Consider the following 20,954-nt stretch of genomic DNA (forward strand, 5'->3'; position numbering starts at 1 on the left):
GTTCATCTTACTTTGTTTTTGCAACTCCACTTCATGACTTTCAATTTTTTCTACCAAGACATCAAGAGAAATTGTATCATATAACACATCATTTTTCAATATAAACACAAACGTTTGCCACTGATCAGCTCGTGGTAACGCTTCTATGATTTTATCGATTATTTCTTCTCGAGTTTTAATAATTCCAAAACGATCAAGTTCAATTTTTAAATGACCAAATCTCTCTATCATTTGTCGAACTGATTCACCTTTCAAGCTATCAAACAAATCACATTCTTTCTTTAATAAAGCAATTTTATTTTTCTTGATTTGTTTACCCCCCTCAGCTTTAACCCGTAAAGCTTCCCAAACAGATTTTGATGATCCATCATGTTGTAATAAAGCAAACATGTCATTTCTGATTGATGATTGAATTAAAGCAATCATTCTCTGTTCGGCTGCAATTCGGATTTGTCTTCTTTGGATAAGCTTTTGAGTGGGAGATCTTCTCCTTTATCATTTACTGGTCTACTATAACCAAATTCCAAACAGAACCAGCTCTCATGAGCGTAAGCTTTTGCCCAGTTGATGAAACGTTCTTTCCACCATGTGTAGTCTTCAATACTTTCAAGTGTTGGTGGTTTAGAATGTGTTCCGTAGAAATTATCATGTTTAATGTTTTCATTGATCGCTTTTGTTATAGTTTTTGGTGTAACAACTGAGGTTTCAGAAGACTCGGATGTAAATGCCTTGTAAAATGTGTTGTAAAATTCTTCAGCCATGACGTGAACTTCTTGAATTACCACTTGTAGGATCGTTGTGCAACCTAAACGAGTCGTTCAGAAGAGTTTTGATCCGAATCAAAGGCGGAATTCGATGAAATGGATTTGATAACAGCTTGATTCACTTTAAATGTCTCTTATATTGATCTAATAGTATTACAGCACCTGGAGACAATTTGGCAGAGCTTCGCTACCAAATTCCAATCGTTACAAATGACAACCTATGCTCTGATATATATAGGCATGGGTATTTCGTGCGAAATGACTTTAGTTCATTTCGTACGAAATGGATTTCTCCATTTCGTGCGAAATGGTCTTTGGCCATTTCGTGCGAAATGGTCTTTGGCCATTTCGTGCGAAATAGCTATCACACACACAAATCCTAATTTCTAGCATCTCGATCATTGGTTTATCCTATCTGATTATAAGACTCGATTCAAGACGAAGTCAATCAGACATTAATGCACTAACAACGCGGTTTGATCGTGTTGTAGAGTACGTTGTGTGTCAACAATCGATATAACTAGTGCTATTTCCTCCTCTTCGGTCTATGCACCATGTTCGTTTTTTTGGGTGTGGGATTGGTTGAAAAAGAATGGGAAAATATGTAATTTGTGTTGGGTATTAGTTGAAGAAGAATGGAAAAATATGTAATTTGGGTTGGGTATTTATAGGTAAATTAAAATTTTGATTTACCATACCATAACCGCAACTCCCAACGACTACATTGAACCAGCCATGTCACCCTGCCCCGTTCATGCTAGTCCCGTGTAGTCTAGCCAGCGTTAAAGGGAATTCCGCCGTTTTAACCCACGCCCCACACCGCATGGTCTTATGTTTGAGCGCAAAAGAAAAGTACTAAGAGGACCCTAATATTTTCCCATCCATCCAGAAGAGAAGCAAAAGCCCTCCCTCTGAAACGGAAAGAAAGAAAGTACCGGAAGGAAGGCCATGGCTTGTTTATGCCCCTCTTTCTTTCCCAGCGCCTCCACCTCTTCACTTCCAGTTGTCAGAATTACTACTGCATCTTCGCGCCGTCGGCGACTCATTTGCGCCGCTGCCACTCCTGACTACTACAAACTTCTTAAACTTCCTAAAAACGCTACTTTGCAGGAGATTAAATCCTCCTATCGATCTCTTGCTCGGAAGGTTAGCTATATAACAGTTTTTTAGCAGAATTATGTTATGCAACAAGTCAAGTCAATTAGAAGTAATACCTACCATTCAATACAATAGAAGATCATGTGCATTTTCATTTGGCTTATACTTGTTTTAAATATTGCTTATGGAACCAAAATGAAGTTAGTTGCTATTTCTGGAAATTCAGTTGCTCCTGTTGACAAGTTTGGAAGTAGAATAAAGGTAGAGTGGGTAGGCCACAATGGAATCAGTGGCAGCTCTAGACTTTTTTTTATGTGTGTTTTGGTATTTGGATGTTAGAGGAACTCTTTTTACCAGAATTAACCAAAATTTCAATACTAACGTCCGATTTGGGCGGGCTCAAGAATCACATACGATGATAATCATATAAACAATAACTTATGCTAAAGGCTTAAAACGACTCCAAAATCTCGTTGGGGGGGGGGGGGGGGATATTGCACGGTCCTCCCAACCGCTGGAGTGATCTCACTCCACAAGCTAGCTTAGCCCCATAGCTGCCTGGCGGTTACTACCCAACCGGAAGCGAAAGCCTGGAGGGTGTGCCTGCCAAGATTCGAACCCGGGTCCTCTAGGAAGAGGTGGGTGAGGCTGGCCACTGCCCACTGGGACACCCCAAGTGGTTACTCCAAAATCTCGTTTGTGTCATTATTTGAAAATAAATGGTCAATTGTCCAAAATTAAATGGTTTTATACTGTAATAGCTCCATGGATCTGTCTCTTAAGGGAATGCAAATCTTTCGTCCTAATTTGAATAAAAAATGGAGTCTTGTGGTCTGTTAAAGTAAGTGAGTTTTCTTGAATTGACAAAAATAAGTGTCTTAGAGGAGTATCAATACATTCAACAACCTGCACCTGACAAAAGAGTGGAGATGAAGTCATATGTTTCATAACACTCTGTTGATGATTTGGGTTCTATTTTGTAGCTGTTATATTATATTATATTATAAAGGGATTACATGTGCATTTATCTGTGTAATTTGTGCTACAAACCATATTCCTATCTTGAAGTAGGAAATGTACGTAATCCACTCAACACCAGTCACTTAAGATTATCATGAGTGGTTCTTGAGGATGTGACCGTCAGTAAATAATAGGAATATTAATCTTGATTGATCCCTAAATAACAGACAGAGCACAACCATGTTCAAATCTTATGCTTGCTATGGTCAGTGAACCCCATCATATGTTTTTATCTACTCTGTAATTTCTCACTAAAAGTTTGTTTATGTGTAGTTAACTATATTTAATTCATTATTTTGCAACAGTCTTTGTATTTTTTAGGTACCATGATGTATAATATACATTAAATTATTTTGTAACATAGTTGTGTACTTCTGTTGCTACAGTATCATCCGGATATGAACAAGAGTGATGGGGCAGAAGAAAAGTTCAAAGAAATAAGTGCTGCATATGAGGTATCTTATACGGCTCCCACATTGAATCTCTTCATGATTGTCTACTCACTTTTGGACTATATTTACTAACACTTAAAGAGTCTAATACCCATCGTCCAGGACTGTATTTTGTACGTTTCAGAAGACTTGAATTGCATGTATCTGTCTTCTTTCATGTTAACATTACCTTGTAATTATGATAACAATGTTTAAAACCTGGAAAATTTACCCAATATTTTCAAATAATAAAAGTGGTTTTTCTCTCTATTATTCATTTTGTGTTTTTCTTGTGTAGGTCTTATCTGATGAAGAGAAACGATCATTATATGATCGTTATGGCGAGGCTGGGGTACGAGGGGAATATGATGGATCAGGTGCTGGTTCTCAGGAGGTAAGATTGTATCACAATGAGATAACAATATGAGTATAAGATCTTTCTTTAAATCTTATGATTTTTTTTGTAGGTGGACCCGTTTGATGTGTTTGGCACCTTTTTTGGGGATTCAAATGGGTTTTTTGGCGGTATGAACGAGTCAGGAGGAAATAATTTCAATTTCAGAAGCAAGGGAACCCGTGCCCTCAACATTTGGTAATCATCCCACCTACAAGGTTACCATTTCTGCTGTTTAACCAATGTGGTAATGTTTTTAAGTCATAAGAAGAGCTTGGTTTTAAAAAGCGAGAGGCGCACAAAAGCGACGAGGTCTAAAATTGAGGCGCGAAGCGCAAAAGCGGTGGGCTTTTCGTACCCAGTGGCGAAGCTTGACCCGAATGACCGGGGGGTCAAAAACGTATATACCAAAAAATTTCTATAGAACCGGGGGGTCGAAAACGTATATACCCAAAAATTTCTATACGAAAACTACATATATAACACTACTAAGCGAAAAGTTCGGGGGTCGGGCGCCCGCCCCTTTTATCCTTCGCCAATGTTCGTACCCGAGGCGCAAGATGTTTATATAATTTTTTTTTTATATTCCCATACATATCCCATAGGTTTTTAGCTTCCTTTAACCAAAATATAGCTATAAGTAAGGCTTTTATACCATTTTAATTACATGTACAAGTCAAAAAACCCAAGGTACAACATTTTTATGTAGTAAAACGCCTAAGTTACATGAGGCGCGCGCCTCAGGCCAAAAAGCCCACAAAAGAACATCAAAAAATGCGCCTTTTGGTCGCTTCCTGTAATTACACAAGGCGAGAAGCAAAAAAGCCCCAGGCCCTGCGCCTTGCGCCTAGGGCGCGCTTTTTAAAACCAAGAAGAAGAGTTTGTTAAGAAGAAAAATTGTGATAAAGAAGACATATTTCCACTGTAATCTGTCACATTATTACCTTTCTTTATCATTAATTTCTGGTCATTCTGTTAAACAAAAAAGAGATACATTTATCTTTGTCCATTCAGCATGCTGACAAATCTCTTCTTGAGAAAGAACTTATTTTTTTTACCAATTACATGTCCACTACCTATATGAGAAAAAAACTGTTGCTTTATGCTCCTGTCACTACATGATCGTAAGGCATCGGTTCTATTTTATTTACACCATACTGATTAAATGACAATCATTGATGTCGGTTTGCCAAGCTAAAGTTTATGAAGTTATTGATTCGCTATTGTTCAGGCAAGATGTGTATTTGAGCTTTGAAGAGTCAATATTCGGAGCAAAACGGGACATTGAAGTCTCCTGCTTTGAGACATGTGATCGTTGTGGTGGAACAGGAGCTAAATCAAGCAATTGTATAATATCATGTAGCCGTTGTAAAGGTAGAGGAGCAGTGGTAGAAACTCAGAAAACACCATTTGGGGTCATGTCTCAGGTAATTTACTTAAAAAAAAGTAAAGTACTATGAACAACCACTTTATAATAATCAGTATATTTGTTTTTAGTTTTTATGTAGCAGTTGTCTTGCTTTTAAACATATACACAATTTTTTTTCAGTTTGATGTTTCTTTTATCATGGCATACTTTTGACGACTTGATGGGTGCACATTTGTAATACCTTTTTTAATCTAGGTATCTAGTTGCTCAAAGTGCGGTGGTGATGGTAAGATTATAACCGAACACTGTAAGTACTGTGGAGGCAAAGGTGAAGTGAAGTCACTGAGACGTGTCAAAGTGGTGATCCCACCGGGCGTGTATGATGAAGCCACCATGCGAATGGAAGGAGAGGGTAATGTTGACAAAAACAGGTGTCCACAATAGCCATCGTATTTTTATGTTTCTATATTGTTACTTGTTAGCAACTTTTACATGGGTTTGACTCACATTTAGCTCTAGTGGTTAGCTAAATGAACTTCAGATTGTTCTTTACTGGCATATGACCTGCCTTGAACATCTGTTTGCCTGACCCTCGAGTTCAGTCTTTTTTTTCGGGTAAAGGTAAAGGGTTACCCCGGTGAATTTTATAAATCAACAAGTTCATACACGAGTGCGCCTGGATGACACACTAGAGCTAGTCTCGACATACCAAGACTAGACCAAACCAAAGAAAAATCCCAACGACGCCAAAACAAACTACCAAACCAAAAACCAGCCTAAACAATGGCTAAAGAACACAAACAAACAGACAAATTATCTAGCCCGGATCATCATCCCTGTTCACCACTTGGGTCTTCCACCTGTCTAGCGTCAAAGGGTTCTTGGAATTCCTGCCCACCTTGAACGACAAAAGTTTTAGTCTGACCGTATGAAGGATAACATTAGCAATCATAGCAGCACTGCGTTGACGTTGAGAAAAAAGTCTGTTGTTCCTCTCCTGCCAAATGAAGTAAGTAGAAGCGGCCACTACCATCTTACTAACAATACTTTGAGCACTCTTTGAACATGCGTTTTGCTCTAACCAATCCATAATAGAGATCCAAGATGCATTAACATTCTCCATATACGCCATATCCTTAACCTGATTCCATACCTGCATAGCGAATGGGCAGAGGAAAAAGAGGTGATCATGCGAGTCCTTGTCATGTCTACATAGAGGACAACACATAAGATTCAGGTTCGTTGCACTTCCTGCCTCCCAAACACCCATTCTATCTTGCGTTTTAAGCTTGTTCTTGATTACTAACCACAAATGAAAAGAGTGCCTAGGAATACATTGACCGAACCACACCAGCTCCATCCACGCCACAACATTGGCTCGGTTTCGTATACTATTCCAAACCTCACTCGAGCTAAATTGTTGCTGATAACCTTGATTATCCTTCCAAAACAGCTTATCCCTAGCATTCTGCTCGAGATTAGGAGGACCCAAATTGTTCAAAACAGGGTATAAATCAAACCAAACAATCGGCCACTTCCAAGCACCCAACTCATCTACTATATCCGACACGGTAGAACTCATAGAGAAACCTGCATTATGAATCCGTCTCGGAGTAATAAAATCACTTAACATGCTACATTCACACCAATTATCATTCCACGCATTAGTTTGACGGCCATCACCTATAGCATACCATATAAAAGGCCGAACCTTAGATCGAATAGCAAGCAATTTCCTCCAACCCCAACTCGGGCTACCACGACACGGAAGATCCCAAAAGTTTTTGCCTTTAATCCTATAAGAGTGAATCCACCTAACCCATAAAGATTCCCGCTTTGTGATAAGACTCCAAATGTGATTCGTAAGAAGTGCTTTATTCACATCAGAAATACTTTGAATTCCCAACCCTCCCTCAGACTTCGGCAAGCAAACTGTTTTCCAAGCCACTTTCGGTTTAGAGACCTGCTTAGAACCTCCACTCCACAAAAAATTGCGCATTCGTTTTTCAATATCCTTAACAATACGAGCTGGAAGCATGAAAACAGACACCCAATAAATATGCATGGCAGACATTACTGACTTAATTAATTGAAGCCTTCCTGCAAATGAAAGAGACTTAGTCATCCAATTATCTACCCTCTTATCCAGACGATCCACCAAGACTTTGCAATCCTTGTACATCAGCTTGGACGAGATCAGGGGAACCCCAAGGTACCTAACTGGAAGCTCTCCCTTATTAAAAGGCATCAGACTCAAGATTTCCTGCTTAACCAGTTGATCAACACTACCAAAATAAGCTGTGCTTTTATCTAGGTTCGGTTTTAAACCCGAAACCCGAGAAAAAAGACGTAAAGCATCCCTTATGGCCTTAACCGAAACCGTGTCAGCATTGACAAAAAGGAATAAATCATCCGCAAACGAGACATTAATGATCTTTTGTTGTTTACACTGAGCATGATATCTGAACGCTGGATTCAAATCAGCATTTTGGTCTAATAGCAACGAAAGAACTTCCATCACCAAAGTGAATAAATATGGAGACATAGGGTCACCCTGCCTTAAACCCCTTTTACCTTTGAAATATCCACACAAATTACCATTGATACTTAATGAATAGGACACAGAGGTCACACAAGTCATAATCCAGGTCACCATTTTTTGAGGGTAGCTGAAAGCAATCAAGATAGTTTTTAGAAATGACCAACTAACCGTGTCATAAGCTTTCTGGATGTCAATCTTGAACGCACACTGTGGTTTACCTCTATTAAGATGGTAATTATGCATGAGCTCCTGAGTTAACATGATATTATCAGAGATCTTTCTACCCGGGACAAAAGCTGATTGGTTTATATTAACCAAGTTCCCCAAGCTGCCCTTAATTCTATCCGTCAAAATCTTGGTAATGCATTTTAAAATGACATTGCAACGCGATATAGGCCTGTATTCCAGAACTGAGCTCGGCGTAGGAACCTTAGGAACCAGCGCAAGTATTGTATGATTCACCTGCCGAAGAAGTTTACCATTTTCAAAGAACTGGAGAATTGCAGCTGTCACTTCCTCTCCAACTATCTCCCATGACTTCTTGAAGAATGCCGATGTATAACCATCCGGCCCCGGGGCTTTGTTTTCACCAATACTAAACATGGCAGCCTTAATCTCTTCACGGGTTACCTGCCGAGTCATTTGGATCGCCTCACTTGGTTGGATAACATTAATAAAAAGACTGTCTACATTCAAATCCTCCACCCGATCCTCCTTTCCTAAGAACATGGCATAATGGTTAACCAAAGCAGTTTCAACATCCATGCCCTCAAAAAGATTCCCACTCGTGTCTTTAATGCTATGAATTTTACTCCTAGCATTTCGGCTCTTAACACAGTTGTGGAAATAAGATGTATTACTATCACCTGCACAAAGCGACTCCACCTTAGCTTTTTTGCTTCAAGAAGGACTCTTCATCATACGCTGCACTATGGAACTCCTTAATGAATTTTGCCTCCAAATCTCTCAGGTTAGCGTCCAAAGGGTTTAAGTCAATTTGCTTCTGAATATCATCCAGTTTATTCCTTAACTCAGTCACCTTAACATGCAAATTTCCTTGTTGAAGTAGAAGTTTCCTTAAAGGGGTCTTTAAATCCCTCAGCTTTTTGACTACGGATAACATTTTGACACCCTCAACCCTTTTACTCCATTCCTCTGCCACACACGTCTTGAAACCCTCCTTAGTAGCAAGAAAGTTAGCAAACTTGAAAGGTTTAGGTTTCATACGAGTAGCACCATTCATTTTGAGGATGCAAGGGGGTATGATCCGAAATACGGTACGGATGGTATAGGACATAAGCATTCGGAACCAAATCTAAAAACTTGACATTCCCCATAACCCGATCAATCTTCTTTAGGATTCCCACCCCTTTCCTTGGCTTTTGACTCCAAGTGAAATGCAAACCATGACCTTGAATATCTAAAAGTTCATTGTATTGGACACACTCAAAAAATTCTCGCATACCTATGGAAGGAGTAGATGTGCCATAGAGACAATCATCCGCATATAGAGCAGAATTGAAATCCCCCATAACAATCCACGGTTTATCATACGTAACTTGCTTGAATTTACCCAATTCCTTCCAAAGCACTCTTCGTTCCTGATACGTGTTCTTCGCATAAACAAAGGAGCAAAAAAGATTTTTTGAGTCAATCTTGGATGCTTTTAGCGGTCATGGCACTGCTTTTAGCGGTTTTTTTATTTCAGACCAAAAGTAAGGTAAAAAGCCTTTATTCAACTTTTTGTTTGAAATAAACCCAAAAGTAAAGGCCCAAACCTAAAATTAAACCCAAATCGAGGTCCAAAGTCTTCATTCGCTAGATTCACTGGATTCGCTGGTTCTTCATTAGTTCATCATTCAACAAAATTAAACCTAAATCTCTAAATCGCTGGACTTCCTCAGTTCATGTTTTGGATTTTGATATTACTACTAATATTTTGCATGATAATATGATATTACTATGTATTTTGATATTATTATTAATATTATTAATATTTTTCAAATATATATTTGTATATATATATATATATATAAATACATAAATTATGCATGATATAGAAATTACCGCTATACCACCGCTATAACCTATATATCATATAGCGGACCTTGTCCGCTATTTGATTTTGGAGCGCCATAACTGCATACTCAAAGCGTCACGTTAGAAGGTTAAACAGGACAAAATGGAAGCTTCTTGTCATGTATACTTCTTTTTGCTTGGTTCTTTCACAGACTTAGCTGTTAATACGCTCGATGTTTAATGCAGGAATAGAGTTGGTGATTTGTATTTAGTCCTTCACGTCAACCAAAAACAAGGAATACGAAGGGAGGGTCTTCATCTTTACTCAGATATTAAAATTGATTATTCACAGGCAATATTAGGTACTGTTATTAAGGTAACGTGTGATCTTAGGCCAGTTAATGTAATTTATGCTACTTATGATAGGTAATCTTTAGATGACTGTATTTCTTTTGCTTTGTAATTCTGAGTTTAAAGTTGTTTCTGATATAGGTTGAAACGGTTGAAGGTCTAAAAGACCTTCATGTTCCTTCTGGGGTTCAGCCTGGAGAAACCATAAAACTTTCAAAAATGGGAGTTCCAGATGTCAATAAACCGTCTGTTAGAGGGCATCATCACTTTATTGTGAATGTCCAGATCCCAAAATATATCAGGTGAATTTTTCTACCTAATCATTATTAGACCATGTGTAGTGGAATGGGAAGATAATGCCCCCACCCTAGGGCGTTTTGCGCCATGTGGCGGTCCAGTCAGCAAAGGGGCATTATGTTAAAGGGGGTATAAATATAATAAAATAAAAAAAAAAAACCTTCAAAAAATGCTATTGACCAATTCTCTTTCATACAATACCATTTCAGCGGGATTCAAAACACGCGGCCGGACATTTTTTGAAAGAAAACGCCCAAACACGCCGGCGGGGGTGGGGGCGGTGGCGTTTTTGGGCGTGTTTGAGGGGAGAAGACGCCCACTACGGGTGGTCTTATCTTGGAAAGTTTCTGGATTTATTTAAAGCAAATGACATCAATAAGGAACATACTTTTAGTTTACATTATAGGGATCATACTTTTAGAAGTAATATTTACGGGTCTAAAGCTATAACTAAATTATATAAAAGGAACTTGGTTAGCAGCGTAACCGCTAATAGTGTCTGATATATCAAGATACTTTGACTTCTGATTGTCAAAGTCATTTGTTGTATGATTAGCAAATTAATGATATTTGTTTCTTCTATCATATTGTTCTGAATTTACTAACAAAGTAACCCAACGTCCTTGCCATGTCAGCAATGAGGAACGCCAATTGGTTGAAAAGTTGGCGGCGATACGAAATCACACAATTTATGGTATGGTGTAATTATTTTTTTTCTTGTCAAGTTTATTTTTTTCGTACTAATTACTTAGTTTGAGTTTACATCATTCTCCCATTTACTTATGAATGGGTTGATTTGGTCATGGTTTATCCCTAATGGGTCAAATAGTTGTTTTAGCCAAAAGGAAAAAGAATCAAACGGGTGGTATTGGTTGAGTTTTCTTAATAGATTTTGTACCAACATGGTTTTTCTAAGATAACTGTTTATGAAATTGGACAAACAAATGTTTGTGGGTCAGCTCAACACGTTTTGATCTCAACTAAAATCAGCATGAACCTGATTTTACTTGTTACCCAACCCGCCCATTTAATACGCAGAAAAGGTGAGGTGCAACGATATGTGGGGTCCACAAGCATATGCAATAAATTTCCATGTCTCTTTACCCTTGGATGTCAACCGAGACTATTAGTACCTGTCTTCACATGAAAGCTAATTCAGCTAGACAGAGTGTTGCTGTTTACCCACACAAAATAATGATCCCAAATAATTCTAGAATAATAATGACACTAATAGAACTAAATTTTGAAAGATATGCATTGTACTTGTTCAGGAGGACAGGATGATAAGCACAAAAAGGATTCTTCAAGCCACACCAGCAAAAGGCCTACTACATCTTTATGGAACTCGATCTGGGCCATATTAGGGTAAGCTCTCATGTGCTTGTTAATTGTTAGTCACTCTTTTCAGGTACACTCGGTGGCCTATGGGACCGACATAGACGAAAGTCAAAACCCTAACTAGACCGGTTACATAAATGTTGTTATAATATGATAAGGCATATAATATTTTATTGTTATTAAAATTAGACTAGGAATTAGAGCTTTTATTTGGAATAAATTCTTTATTCATCCAGCATCCTCTTACGAATTTGCCTATCCTATAGATTTATACAAAATTGTTAGGCAAAGCTCATATCACAAGAGGCTTGCTAATGGCTATTAGTTAGATACCACTAACATGTTTTGGACGCATTATAGTCAAGGATGGGTAACCACTTGGGTAGCTCCGCTCGAGTAACCAAAACAAATATGTGAGCTAGTGGGCAGAATAGACAATATTGGTTGGTATGACATGTTGGATGTTATATATACAGAGACTTTATCAGAAAGATGGTTGGTTTTCCTTCCTCGAAAAAGTACATATCGGAGAAAGGGTTACTCTTAAAATGATCCGATTTTGTATTTCTTGTCTTATTTCCTTTTACTTTATTCAAAATTTTAGTCGGGAACCTTCAAGGGGAAATGTCTGATTCCTTTAGAGATTAAACATTTTTTTTTTATCACTAAAGGGGTTAAAATTGTCATGTCGACGCTATACTTGTGAAGATGTCATCCAAATCTCTGCTTGTGTGTTTAAAAATGTAATTTCATAAATGCTAACTGCTTTATCATATATTTCTATTTTCGTGACAGGCGCGGACAATCTGAGGATAGATTTGCTTCAACAAGCATGTGCCCCCTGCCGGTGTACCTGAAGTATCAGTCACCAAATTCTCCAGCCATGGTTCTTACCGCCATAGTTATTATCATGACATGTATGTTTAACACCACACGTAACAGAAAAAAACCTTAAACAAAACCAAACATGTATTCACTATTTTTATAAAATCTTTTCTATGCTGACTCATCACTCCCTTATAAAACTTACAAACAATAACATACAAGTATAAAAAAAAAAATTAGATCTACCAGCAGCTGTATAGCAATCCCAACAGAATCAAAATCCTGCTAAATCCGCCCCACGCTTGTGTAATCATGCCATTTGATTTCTTCTTGCCGTTATCATCATCATCGTCATCATCATCACTGATATCTTTAGGGTGATCAAAGTTAGCCGGGACGTTTGTGTCGGGCACTGTATCGTCACCAGACTCTTGACTGACCGGACCAGGGGCTCCAGGCGTTGGAGTCCTTAAACTTGGTGGCAACCCCTGCCCTTGGGTCACATTGATACTGAAGCGTTGCCCGTTTTCGCATTGCTCACCATCGTAATCATTGGAGAAGAAATAGTTGGGACCGACCCTGGTGAGCGGGACGGCTACAGAGACCGGGTGGACTGCAGAGGCGGATGGGTCGGGTGATGCGTATAGGATGGTGTCGTTACCAACAGCATCACTGTCATCGCAGAGGTGGTAGATGGTGGAATTGTATGTTTGCACAACTGTGTGATTGTTGTCGGTGTTGAAAACTGCATAGATAATCCGGAAAGATTAAAAACAAATGTTTGAAAAGGACATGTAAACAAATCTGCAAGCAAACGCCAATAATAAAGGGATGTACAATCACTACTGCTTGTCGTACAAGCTACCATGCATGCAGTTTATACTTTATAGCTGGCAATAACTAACCACACATGACATGCTATCTCCAAAACTTTTTTTAACATGGTGACACTTGGATTTTTGACTGGTTAAACGACGAATTATAGAAATTAATAAAATTTGGATGTAGGAATTATAGGCTACTGCATGTTAGGGTGAGATAAGGCTTTGGGATCAATAGGTCTTGGGTTCGATGCCCACAAATGGGGTTTTCCCATTTATTGGGTTTCCTTCTGAATTATGTCTAGTGGAGAGGGATATGATCGGGAAGTGATCCAAATTTATCTCAAGTGTTCATATAGACACCTTGAATATATTTTTGTGAATAAGCCTTTAAGGTATTAACCTTAACCGGCCTTATGACTCAGGTGTCAAGTTAAAACCAGGTTATTAATCAAGTTTCGGAATAAATGAGTTGGTTGATATTTATATATATTAAAAACTAATATAGGTTGTATGCCAACATGATAAATTAAATTTATAACCTGCCCTAGTTAGTGTAATTTTAATTTGGTTTCTAGCTCTTGCTGGGTCCTCTTTATTAATAAAAAAAAAACAGTAACTAATAAAATGATTAAAATAAACACGATATGTGTATAAGTGTATTAACCACCGACTATTACACGCAAATAAAACCTGATTATTTTGTCACGATCTGTTTTAAAACATATTTAATTTTTAACCAATTAAAATGGTTTCTTGATTTAGAGCAATAAAAAAAAAATAATCATCACAAAATTCTCCTGGTGAATAATTGCGGCTTATCAATGATCAAATCCAGAAACAGTCACTAATCTGTCTGTCGGCAAAGATCTGATTACCTACCGAATGAAGGTATCACAAACAAGAAAAGAAAGTCTTGGAAGAAGCACATTTTTGATATAAAGTGATACCTTCATTCCGCTTATAGGCTGTTTATATATAGATAGATATAATATATAGTGTTTTGCCGTTAAAAAAAAGGATTGGTACTGTTTTCCATTTATACCCTTAGCGTTCACACAAAGTAATATCTAAAAATGAAGGAAGATGAAACATACTGAGGAAATCACCGAGAGAGAAGGTTTTGGAAGAAGCCCATTTTTGATAATCGACGGTTGACTTTTCGAGTTTGTCAAACCAGCCCAGATCGTCTCCTACGGTGTAGTTCTTGTAACCTGAAACTTTCTTTGTGTTTGCAGCTGCTGCTAGCACAACCACAACCATCACCACCACCGTCTTCATCTCTCTCTCTCTCTGATTTGATCTGAGTGTACAACAAGATAGGGTCGCTTTCTTGTTCTGTAAACTACCACCTGTTCGATGTTCATTAATTTTACTATATGTATGTCCCTATATATATACAGATAAAGATGAGAGAGAGAGAGAGGAGAGAGAATTTCTATCCTTTATTCTCCAGAGAACATGTCTCTTTTTTATTTTTACTTTTAGTATTGTTACATTTTTTATTTTTTTTTACAGCTGAGGTTTTAATTTCTGTCTTTCTTAAGCACTTAATTCACTCGGGAATCTGATAGTGATAAATAATTTTAGATAAATTTTCTGCATGTTACATTATTCTTACAAATGAGGTTTTGTACGGTACGTCAAAAATCGTAAGAACTGAACTTGGTAAATATGGGATTGTATGTGTTAGATATTGAGAAACTCGATATCTAATCGAGAGATTTTGCTTGGGTTAAAAATAAATCTTCTTTTAATTATATTAATTGGGTAGAGTGGTGTAAATACCCTATGTATATGTTGTAATTTTCGACACTTTACCCGTTTAGGTCGGGGATATTGTTTGGCATTTTACCTGTTTGGGTCGTAGGTGTGTTTTAATAAAGTTTTCTTAAAAAAAAAAAAATTTGAGAAACTTACTTTTTCTTATTTAATATAATATAATGGATAGGCACATGCTACCTCGTTTTCAACCAATGCGGACTATTTATATCATAATAATTAAAATAGGTGTCGTGTTTAAATGTCGATGTTGTTAATATGGGAGAACACTTCTGGGAGGGATTCGAACTTGGGGTGAAGGGTTTAAACAGCATATGTTGGCCCTTTGGAGTAAGCTGGAAATCCAGTTGATCTACCGTTCAAAAAAAAAAAGAGTAAACTGCCATTTTGGTCCTCGTGGTTTGGTCAATTTTGCCACTTTAGTCCAAAACTTAAACTTTTTGTATCTGGGTCCCTGTGGTTTCAGTTTTATTGTCATTTTGGTCCAAAAATGAAATCAGGTCATATTTGTCTTATAAAATCCTGTTATTTTGTCATTTTCCGCAGGGGCAAAATGATCATTTCTTTTTTATAAATAAATACCATATTTTATAAGACAAATATGACCTGATTTGCCTCTGAGGAAAATGACAAAATTGCAGGATTTTATAAGACAAGTATGACCTGATTTCATTTTTGGACCAAAATGACAATAAAACTGAAACCACATGGACCCAGATGCAAAAGGTTTGAGTTTTGGACTAAAGTTGCAAAAGTAACCAAACCTCAGGGACCAAAATGGCAGTTTACTTTAATAAGTAATTCAATGTTGATGTTGTTAATAAGTAATAGTACGTAACATAAGCGCACACAATTATCTTATGCTAGAAAACGTCTACATCTAAGATAGGAAAATTATTTAAGTTTTTTTGTTGGATCTATATACGCTTGATACATAATAATGTGAATTTTAATATATAATGCTAAAAAGGTCACACATTATTCCACATTATCAAACGTTATCAACTGTGCGTTTAATACAATATAAACACTAAACCACGTCAAGACTAAATACACTATTCTTCGGTGAAATAATATAAAACTGATACTACTACTACTAATAATAAAGAATATCGATGATATGATAAATTAACATGAAGTGTAAATGTTGATTTTTTTTTGTGTATTCATCTAGTTAGTTAATTAGTAACTAATTTTGGTAAACCAAATTATGATTACCTATACTTTGGCTCCAACTAAATACTTATCGACTTAGTTCATACTTAATATTTATTGACTCAATTAGTTCAGATGGATGATTTGCAACCATGTGTATATGACTTTCCAATCGATACTTAAATGAACATAAATTTATAGTCAACTCCCACAATATTATTAAATCAAGAAAACTTGATTTTTTTTGTCACGATTTGAGCACCAGAATTTTCAAACATATTTAGTTTTTAACATATTTAATTTTTAACCAATTAAATGATTTCTTGATTTAGAAAAAGTTGCTAAATTAGTAACTAGTTTAGATTAACTAAATTATGATTACCTATACTTTGGCTCCAGCTAAATAGTTATTGATTTAGTTCATATGGGATGATTTAGTTAGAATGCAAGCATAAAGAACAAACCACGCCACTTTAGTTATTTAGGGAAGGAAAGCAATGCTTTTCTTCCTGTCTAAAAACAAACGTGATTGAATTGATGATCTTCTCATTGATACTCAAGATACATACACACAACAAAGGCTAAAGCACATGAGCGATCTATGCTAAACAAGTATTGAAACAAATAAGGGATAATACTCCCTTTGGCTATACAATAAATAACAAAACTATATTTTCTATACATATGTAAACTAATACACCCCCTCGGTCGATAGCGCAGGGGACCGAAGGTAGAGGCTGGAGTAGAAACGAGTAAAGAGTTATCCAGATAGACCCTTCGTGAATATATCCGCGTATTGGAAATCGGCCGGAATATGTAGAACTCGAACTGCCCCTATACGAACATTTTTCACGATCGAAATGGATATCTAGCTCAACATGTTTGGTGCGTTGATGTTGAACTGGATTTTTGGATAGGTAGACCGCTGATATGTTGTCATGTAGACTAGAGTTGCTTTCATTGCTGGAATTGATAGTTCAATGAGGAAGTTACGTAAACATGTCGTTTCAGCAACCGCATTGGCTACACCACGATATTTGGCTTCAGAACTTGATCGAGAAATGGTTGGTTGACATTTTGACGACCAACACACCAAGTTGTCCCCAATGAAGACACAATATTCTGAAGTGGACCATCTCGAGTTGTGGTATCCACCATAATCGACGTCCGCAGGCAATTAGTTGATTGGATTTGGATGGAGTTATGAATAAACCATAATCTAAAGTGCCTTTGAGATACATTAGCACCATTTTCATGAATTGTAAATGGGTGTCTCTAGGGGCATGCATAAATAAGCAAATTTGTTGCACCACATAGGTAAATCAGGGCAAGTAATTGTGAGGTATTGAAGCGCCCCAACAAGTTGGTAACATAAAGTGCCATCGATTAACGGTTCTTGATTTAGTGCATTTAGTTTTGAGGATGTGCCAACTGGTGTGGCGCATGGTTTACAATTCATCGTATGTGCTCGCGATAGGATGTCACTTGCATAATTCGCTTGAGATAAAAATAAACCCCCATTCTATTGAGTAACTCGGATACCAAGAAAATGATGCAAACTTCTAAGATCCGACATGGCAAATTGCCGTGATAGAGTATTGATTAAGTCACAAAGAAGAGTTGTATTTGAGGCTCTTAGAATGATGTCGTCTACATAAAGGAGTAAATACAGAGCTTTATTCCTTTTGTTGTAGACAAATAATTATGTTTCACTAACGGTGCTTCTAAACCCACATTTGACTATGTAGTTTGCAAACTGCTCATACCATGCCCGGGAGGCTTGTTTCAATCTATATAGAAACTTTCTTAGACGACATACATTCTTGGGACGAGATGGGTCATTGAAGCCTGTCGGTTGGAACATATAAACCGACTCATCCAAGTCTCCGTGGAGAAATGCGTTTGTTACATCTAGTTGGTGTACTCGCCAACTTCGTGAGATGACTAGACTCAAGATGGTTCATATTGTAGTTGGTTTGACCACGTGGCTAAATGTCTCGTCATAATCAATCCCAACTTGTTGACTTTTCCCATTTGAACCTAGTCTTGACCCATTTGCATTACACTTGTATTGAAATAGCCATAGACACCTAATGATGTTGGTATTTGCGGGTTTAGGTACAAGTTTCCATGACTATTGTCCATCAAATCTTTATATTCCTAGGTCATAGCCGCATGCCGATTTGGATCAGAGAGAGCTTTTTGGTGTGATACGGGAATAGGTGAGATGGAGATAGTGTGAAGGTTTAGAGGCTGTCTAGGTTTGGTTATTCCCACACGAGATCGAGTAACCATTGGGTGCTTTGGTGGAGGTGGTGGGGGTGGTAGAGGTGGAAAGGGAGTTGGGGCCTTTGTTTGGGACGTAAGGTGTTACATTGGGCTAGGTGGACTAGTTAGGTTGTGGGCTGCAAGAGTGAGGGTGTGACGAGGATTGATGTGTGGTGGCTGATTGGGTCGTGGGTTGGTGATTGAGATTCGGTAGTGGGCTTGAGGCACTAGATGGGTTTTGGGCTAAGGTGTGTTGTTGGGGAGGTGAGTGATTGTTGGTGGAATGGTAGGGTGGTATGGGCGGATTGGGTGGGTTGGTGGAGAAAAGGAGAGGGGTCATCAAGGATTGTGTAGTCAGGTTTTGAATTTTTAGAAATTTGATAAAAAGGGAAGCACATTTCATCAAATGTCACATGCCTTGACAAAATTTCCTTTCCCGAGGATGCGTAAAGAGAACGGTATCCCTGAAAGTTTGGCGGATATCTTAGAAATAAAAACCCGATTGACTGATAATTAATTTTGTGTCCACGAGTGGCAGTAGTGTTTGTGTAACATATACAACCAAAGACACGCAAGTGGTCATTGGACAGTTTACGTTGGTATAAGGCCTTGATAGGTGTGTGAAATTTAAGCACTTTGGTTGGGAGAAGGTTATGTAGGTAGCATGCAATGTGAAGCGTTTCAGCCCAAAAGTTTGGGGGAAGGGATGCATGGGTGAGGAGATCAAGTATGATTCCATTTAATGTAACACCCCTAAAATATTAAACTATATATGTATGTGTACATGTATAATTATTAATATAAAAACCAAAATAGTAAAAATACAAAACAAGGAATATTAACCTAGTTAAATATGAGATATAAAATATGGGGAATCAAGGGTTTCTAATCAAATTACCTATTCTAAAAAGTAGAGGGACCAATTGGATAATTATTGAAAGTTGCTTTAAAACACTGGATAAACTTCAAAAACACACACATGTGTGTGTACCCAGTTCGATCAACATCAGGAGAAAACAGAGTCTCCTTCACAAAACCCTAATTCCACCAAATCAACTTAAAATCAAAGAAGGAATTCGATTTGGAATCAATTTTTAGCTAAAATCGGGATCACCAAACTTAGGAGAACACAAGGTATGCTCAATTTTGATCTTTGGTGAAGTTTTGATTTGTTATGAAGTTTCATGAATGAAATTCTTGAAAGATTGATAGGTGTTATGGCTAAATTATGATGAGTACAAGTCTAGAAACAAATCCTAGATGAGAAATTTATGATTTCATGTTATAACTTGGTGAATTGAAGATTTATCATAAGTGGGTTATATGGGTTTTGTGATAGATACTTGAATCATAGTGATAATTGATGTTAGTTGATTGTTATGATGCAAGTTCAAGTGTCGTTTATGGTATTCTTGTCATATTAGTATGAAATTGATGTTTTGATATGGTTAACTAGTAAACCATGAACATGATAATAATCTTATAAGGATTACGCCCTTAAGATGTTCGACAAAATGCTTGAATGAACTTGAAATAAGTGAGAATAATGAAATAATTACTTATTTGGCTAGTTGAAAGCATTTAAAAGTTGAATATAGAACTATGGATATTAAGCGATATGTCTGAGTTGGATTTTATAGGCAATTGGGTGGATCGTCTAGTAACCAAGGTGGAATGGACCATCGGTTGAAAGGAAAGCTCTAAAGGTACGTGGCTATGCGCTTCGTAGATTTCGTTATTAAATTACGTCAATTGTTATTGAATGATAAATGTATCATTATGAAGTTTGAAGGGTGTCAAAACGGTGGATTCCGTATAGACAAACCGAACAAAATTAATAAGAGTTGAAGTTATGATAAGATAATAAAAATGATGGATTTCACTATAATAGTCAAACAGGTCAAGTTGACCCAAATGGTGATTGTTTGGTAATATAAAGCGACGGATGTCGTTAAGAAAACCAAACGGGTCAAAACAACCAAAGAAATGAACTTTGGTAAAATAATGCGATGGATGTCGCTAGGAAATGAAACGGGTCAAATTGTTGTCTTGATGCGAACCGAGAAGGTCGCACAATAAAAAGACATCAAATTCATGTCCGACTTGAATAATTATGTGTTATAGCCGTTAGCCGAAAGACGGTTATTGATAGTATGAGTCATAAACTCAGGTTTGAGTATGACTAAGAAAATGGCGAATTTAATTTAAAGGATTCGTGATACATGCGTTTAACTAGTTAAAGTTGAACGGGTCGAATAAAATATATACACATATATATAACATCGTATAAATTTCCTGTATAACGCTTCATAATTATATACATGTTCATATATGTCATTCTCATAAAAGTTTGAAGGTCATAAACCAAATATAATGTTCCTATATTGGAACGGGTCGAATAATTTGGAATTAATTATAACGCTGAGAGCATAAGTTTAAGAATTTTGTAAATTCAGATGTCGGGTTTTGAATTCATGTTA

General features: G+C 37.2%; 2 protein-coding genes across 2 annotated transcripts; one reads left to right on the top strand and one right to left on the bottom strand.

The window, feature by feature from the left end:
• The first annotated feature begins 1,632 nt into the window (after positions 1-1,632).
• LOC110908377 (chaperone protein DnaJ) lies at positions 1,633-12,635 on the top strand. Its single transcript, XM_022153310.2, has 11 exons — positions 1,633-1,910; positions 3,269-3,337; positions 3,612-3,707; positions 3,781-3,905; positions 4,939-5,134; positions 5,332-5,507; positions 9,884-10,013; positions 10,130-10,290; positions 10,921-10,979; positions 11,557-11,650; positions 12,419-12,635. Exons 1-11 carry the CDS (start codon positions 1,713-1,715, stop codon positions 12,576-12,578), a joined length of 1,464 nt encoding a protein of 487 aa, XP_022009002.1. The 5' UTR covers positions 1,633-1,712; the 3' UTR covers positions 12,579-12,635.
• Positions 12,560-14,645, bottom strand: LOC110908378 (cucumber peeling cupredoxin). The gene is made up of 2 exons (XM_022153311.2): positions 14,367-14,645; positions 12,560-13,193 (listed from the first exon to the last, which is right to left on the bottom strand). Exons 1-2 carry the CDS (start codon positions 14,548-14,550, stop codon positions 12,691-12,693), a joined length of 687 nt encoding a protein of 228 aa, XP_022009003.1. The 5' UTR covers positions 14,551-14,645; the 3' UTR covers positions 12,560-12,690.
• Positions 14,646-20,954: the final 6,309 nt, after the last annotated feature.

Source organism: Helianthus annuus, chromosome 14 (genome assembly GCF_002127325.2).
Source record: "Helianthus annuus cultivar XRQ/B chromosome 14, HanXRQr2.0-SUNRISE, whole genome shotgun sequence".
Taxonomy (NCBI): Eukaryota; Viridiplantae; Streptophyta; class Magnoliopsida; order Asterales; family Asteraceae; genus Helianthus; species Helianthus annuus.

Bases quoted from the DNA above. Each gene is read 5' to 3' on its own strand.
- LOC110908378 (XM_022153311.2), bottom strand. From the start codon at position 14,550: ATGAAGACGGTGGTGGTGATGGTTGTGGTTGTGCTAGCAGCAGCTGCA. The intron at 13,194-14,366 runs GTATGTTTCATC...TTATCTATGCAG, and splicing joins CTCTCTCGGTGATTTCCTCA to TTTTCAACACCGACAACAAT.
- LOC110908377 (XM_022153310.2), top strand. From the start codon at position 1,713: ATGGCTTGTTTATGCCCCTCTTTCTTTCCCAGCGCCTCCACCTCTTCA. The intron at 1,911-3,268 runs GTTAGCTATATA...CTGTTGCTACAG, and splicing joins ATCGATCTCTTGCTCGGAAG to TATCATCCGGATATGAACAA. The intron at 5,508-9,883 runs GTGTCCACAATA...TGTTTAATGCAG, and splicing joins GGTAATGTTGACAAAAACAG to GAATAGAGTTGGTGATTTGT.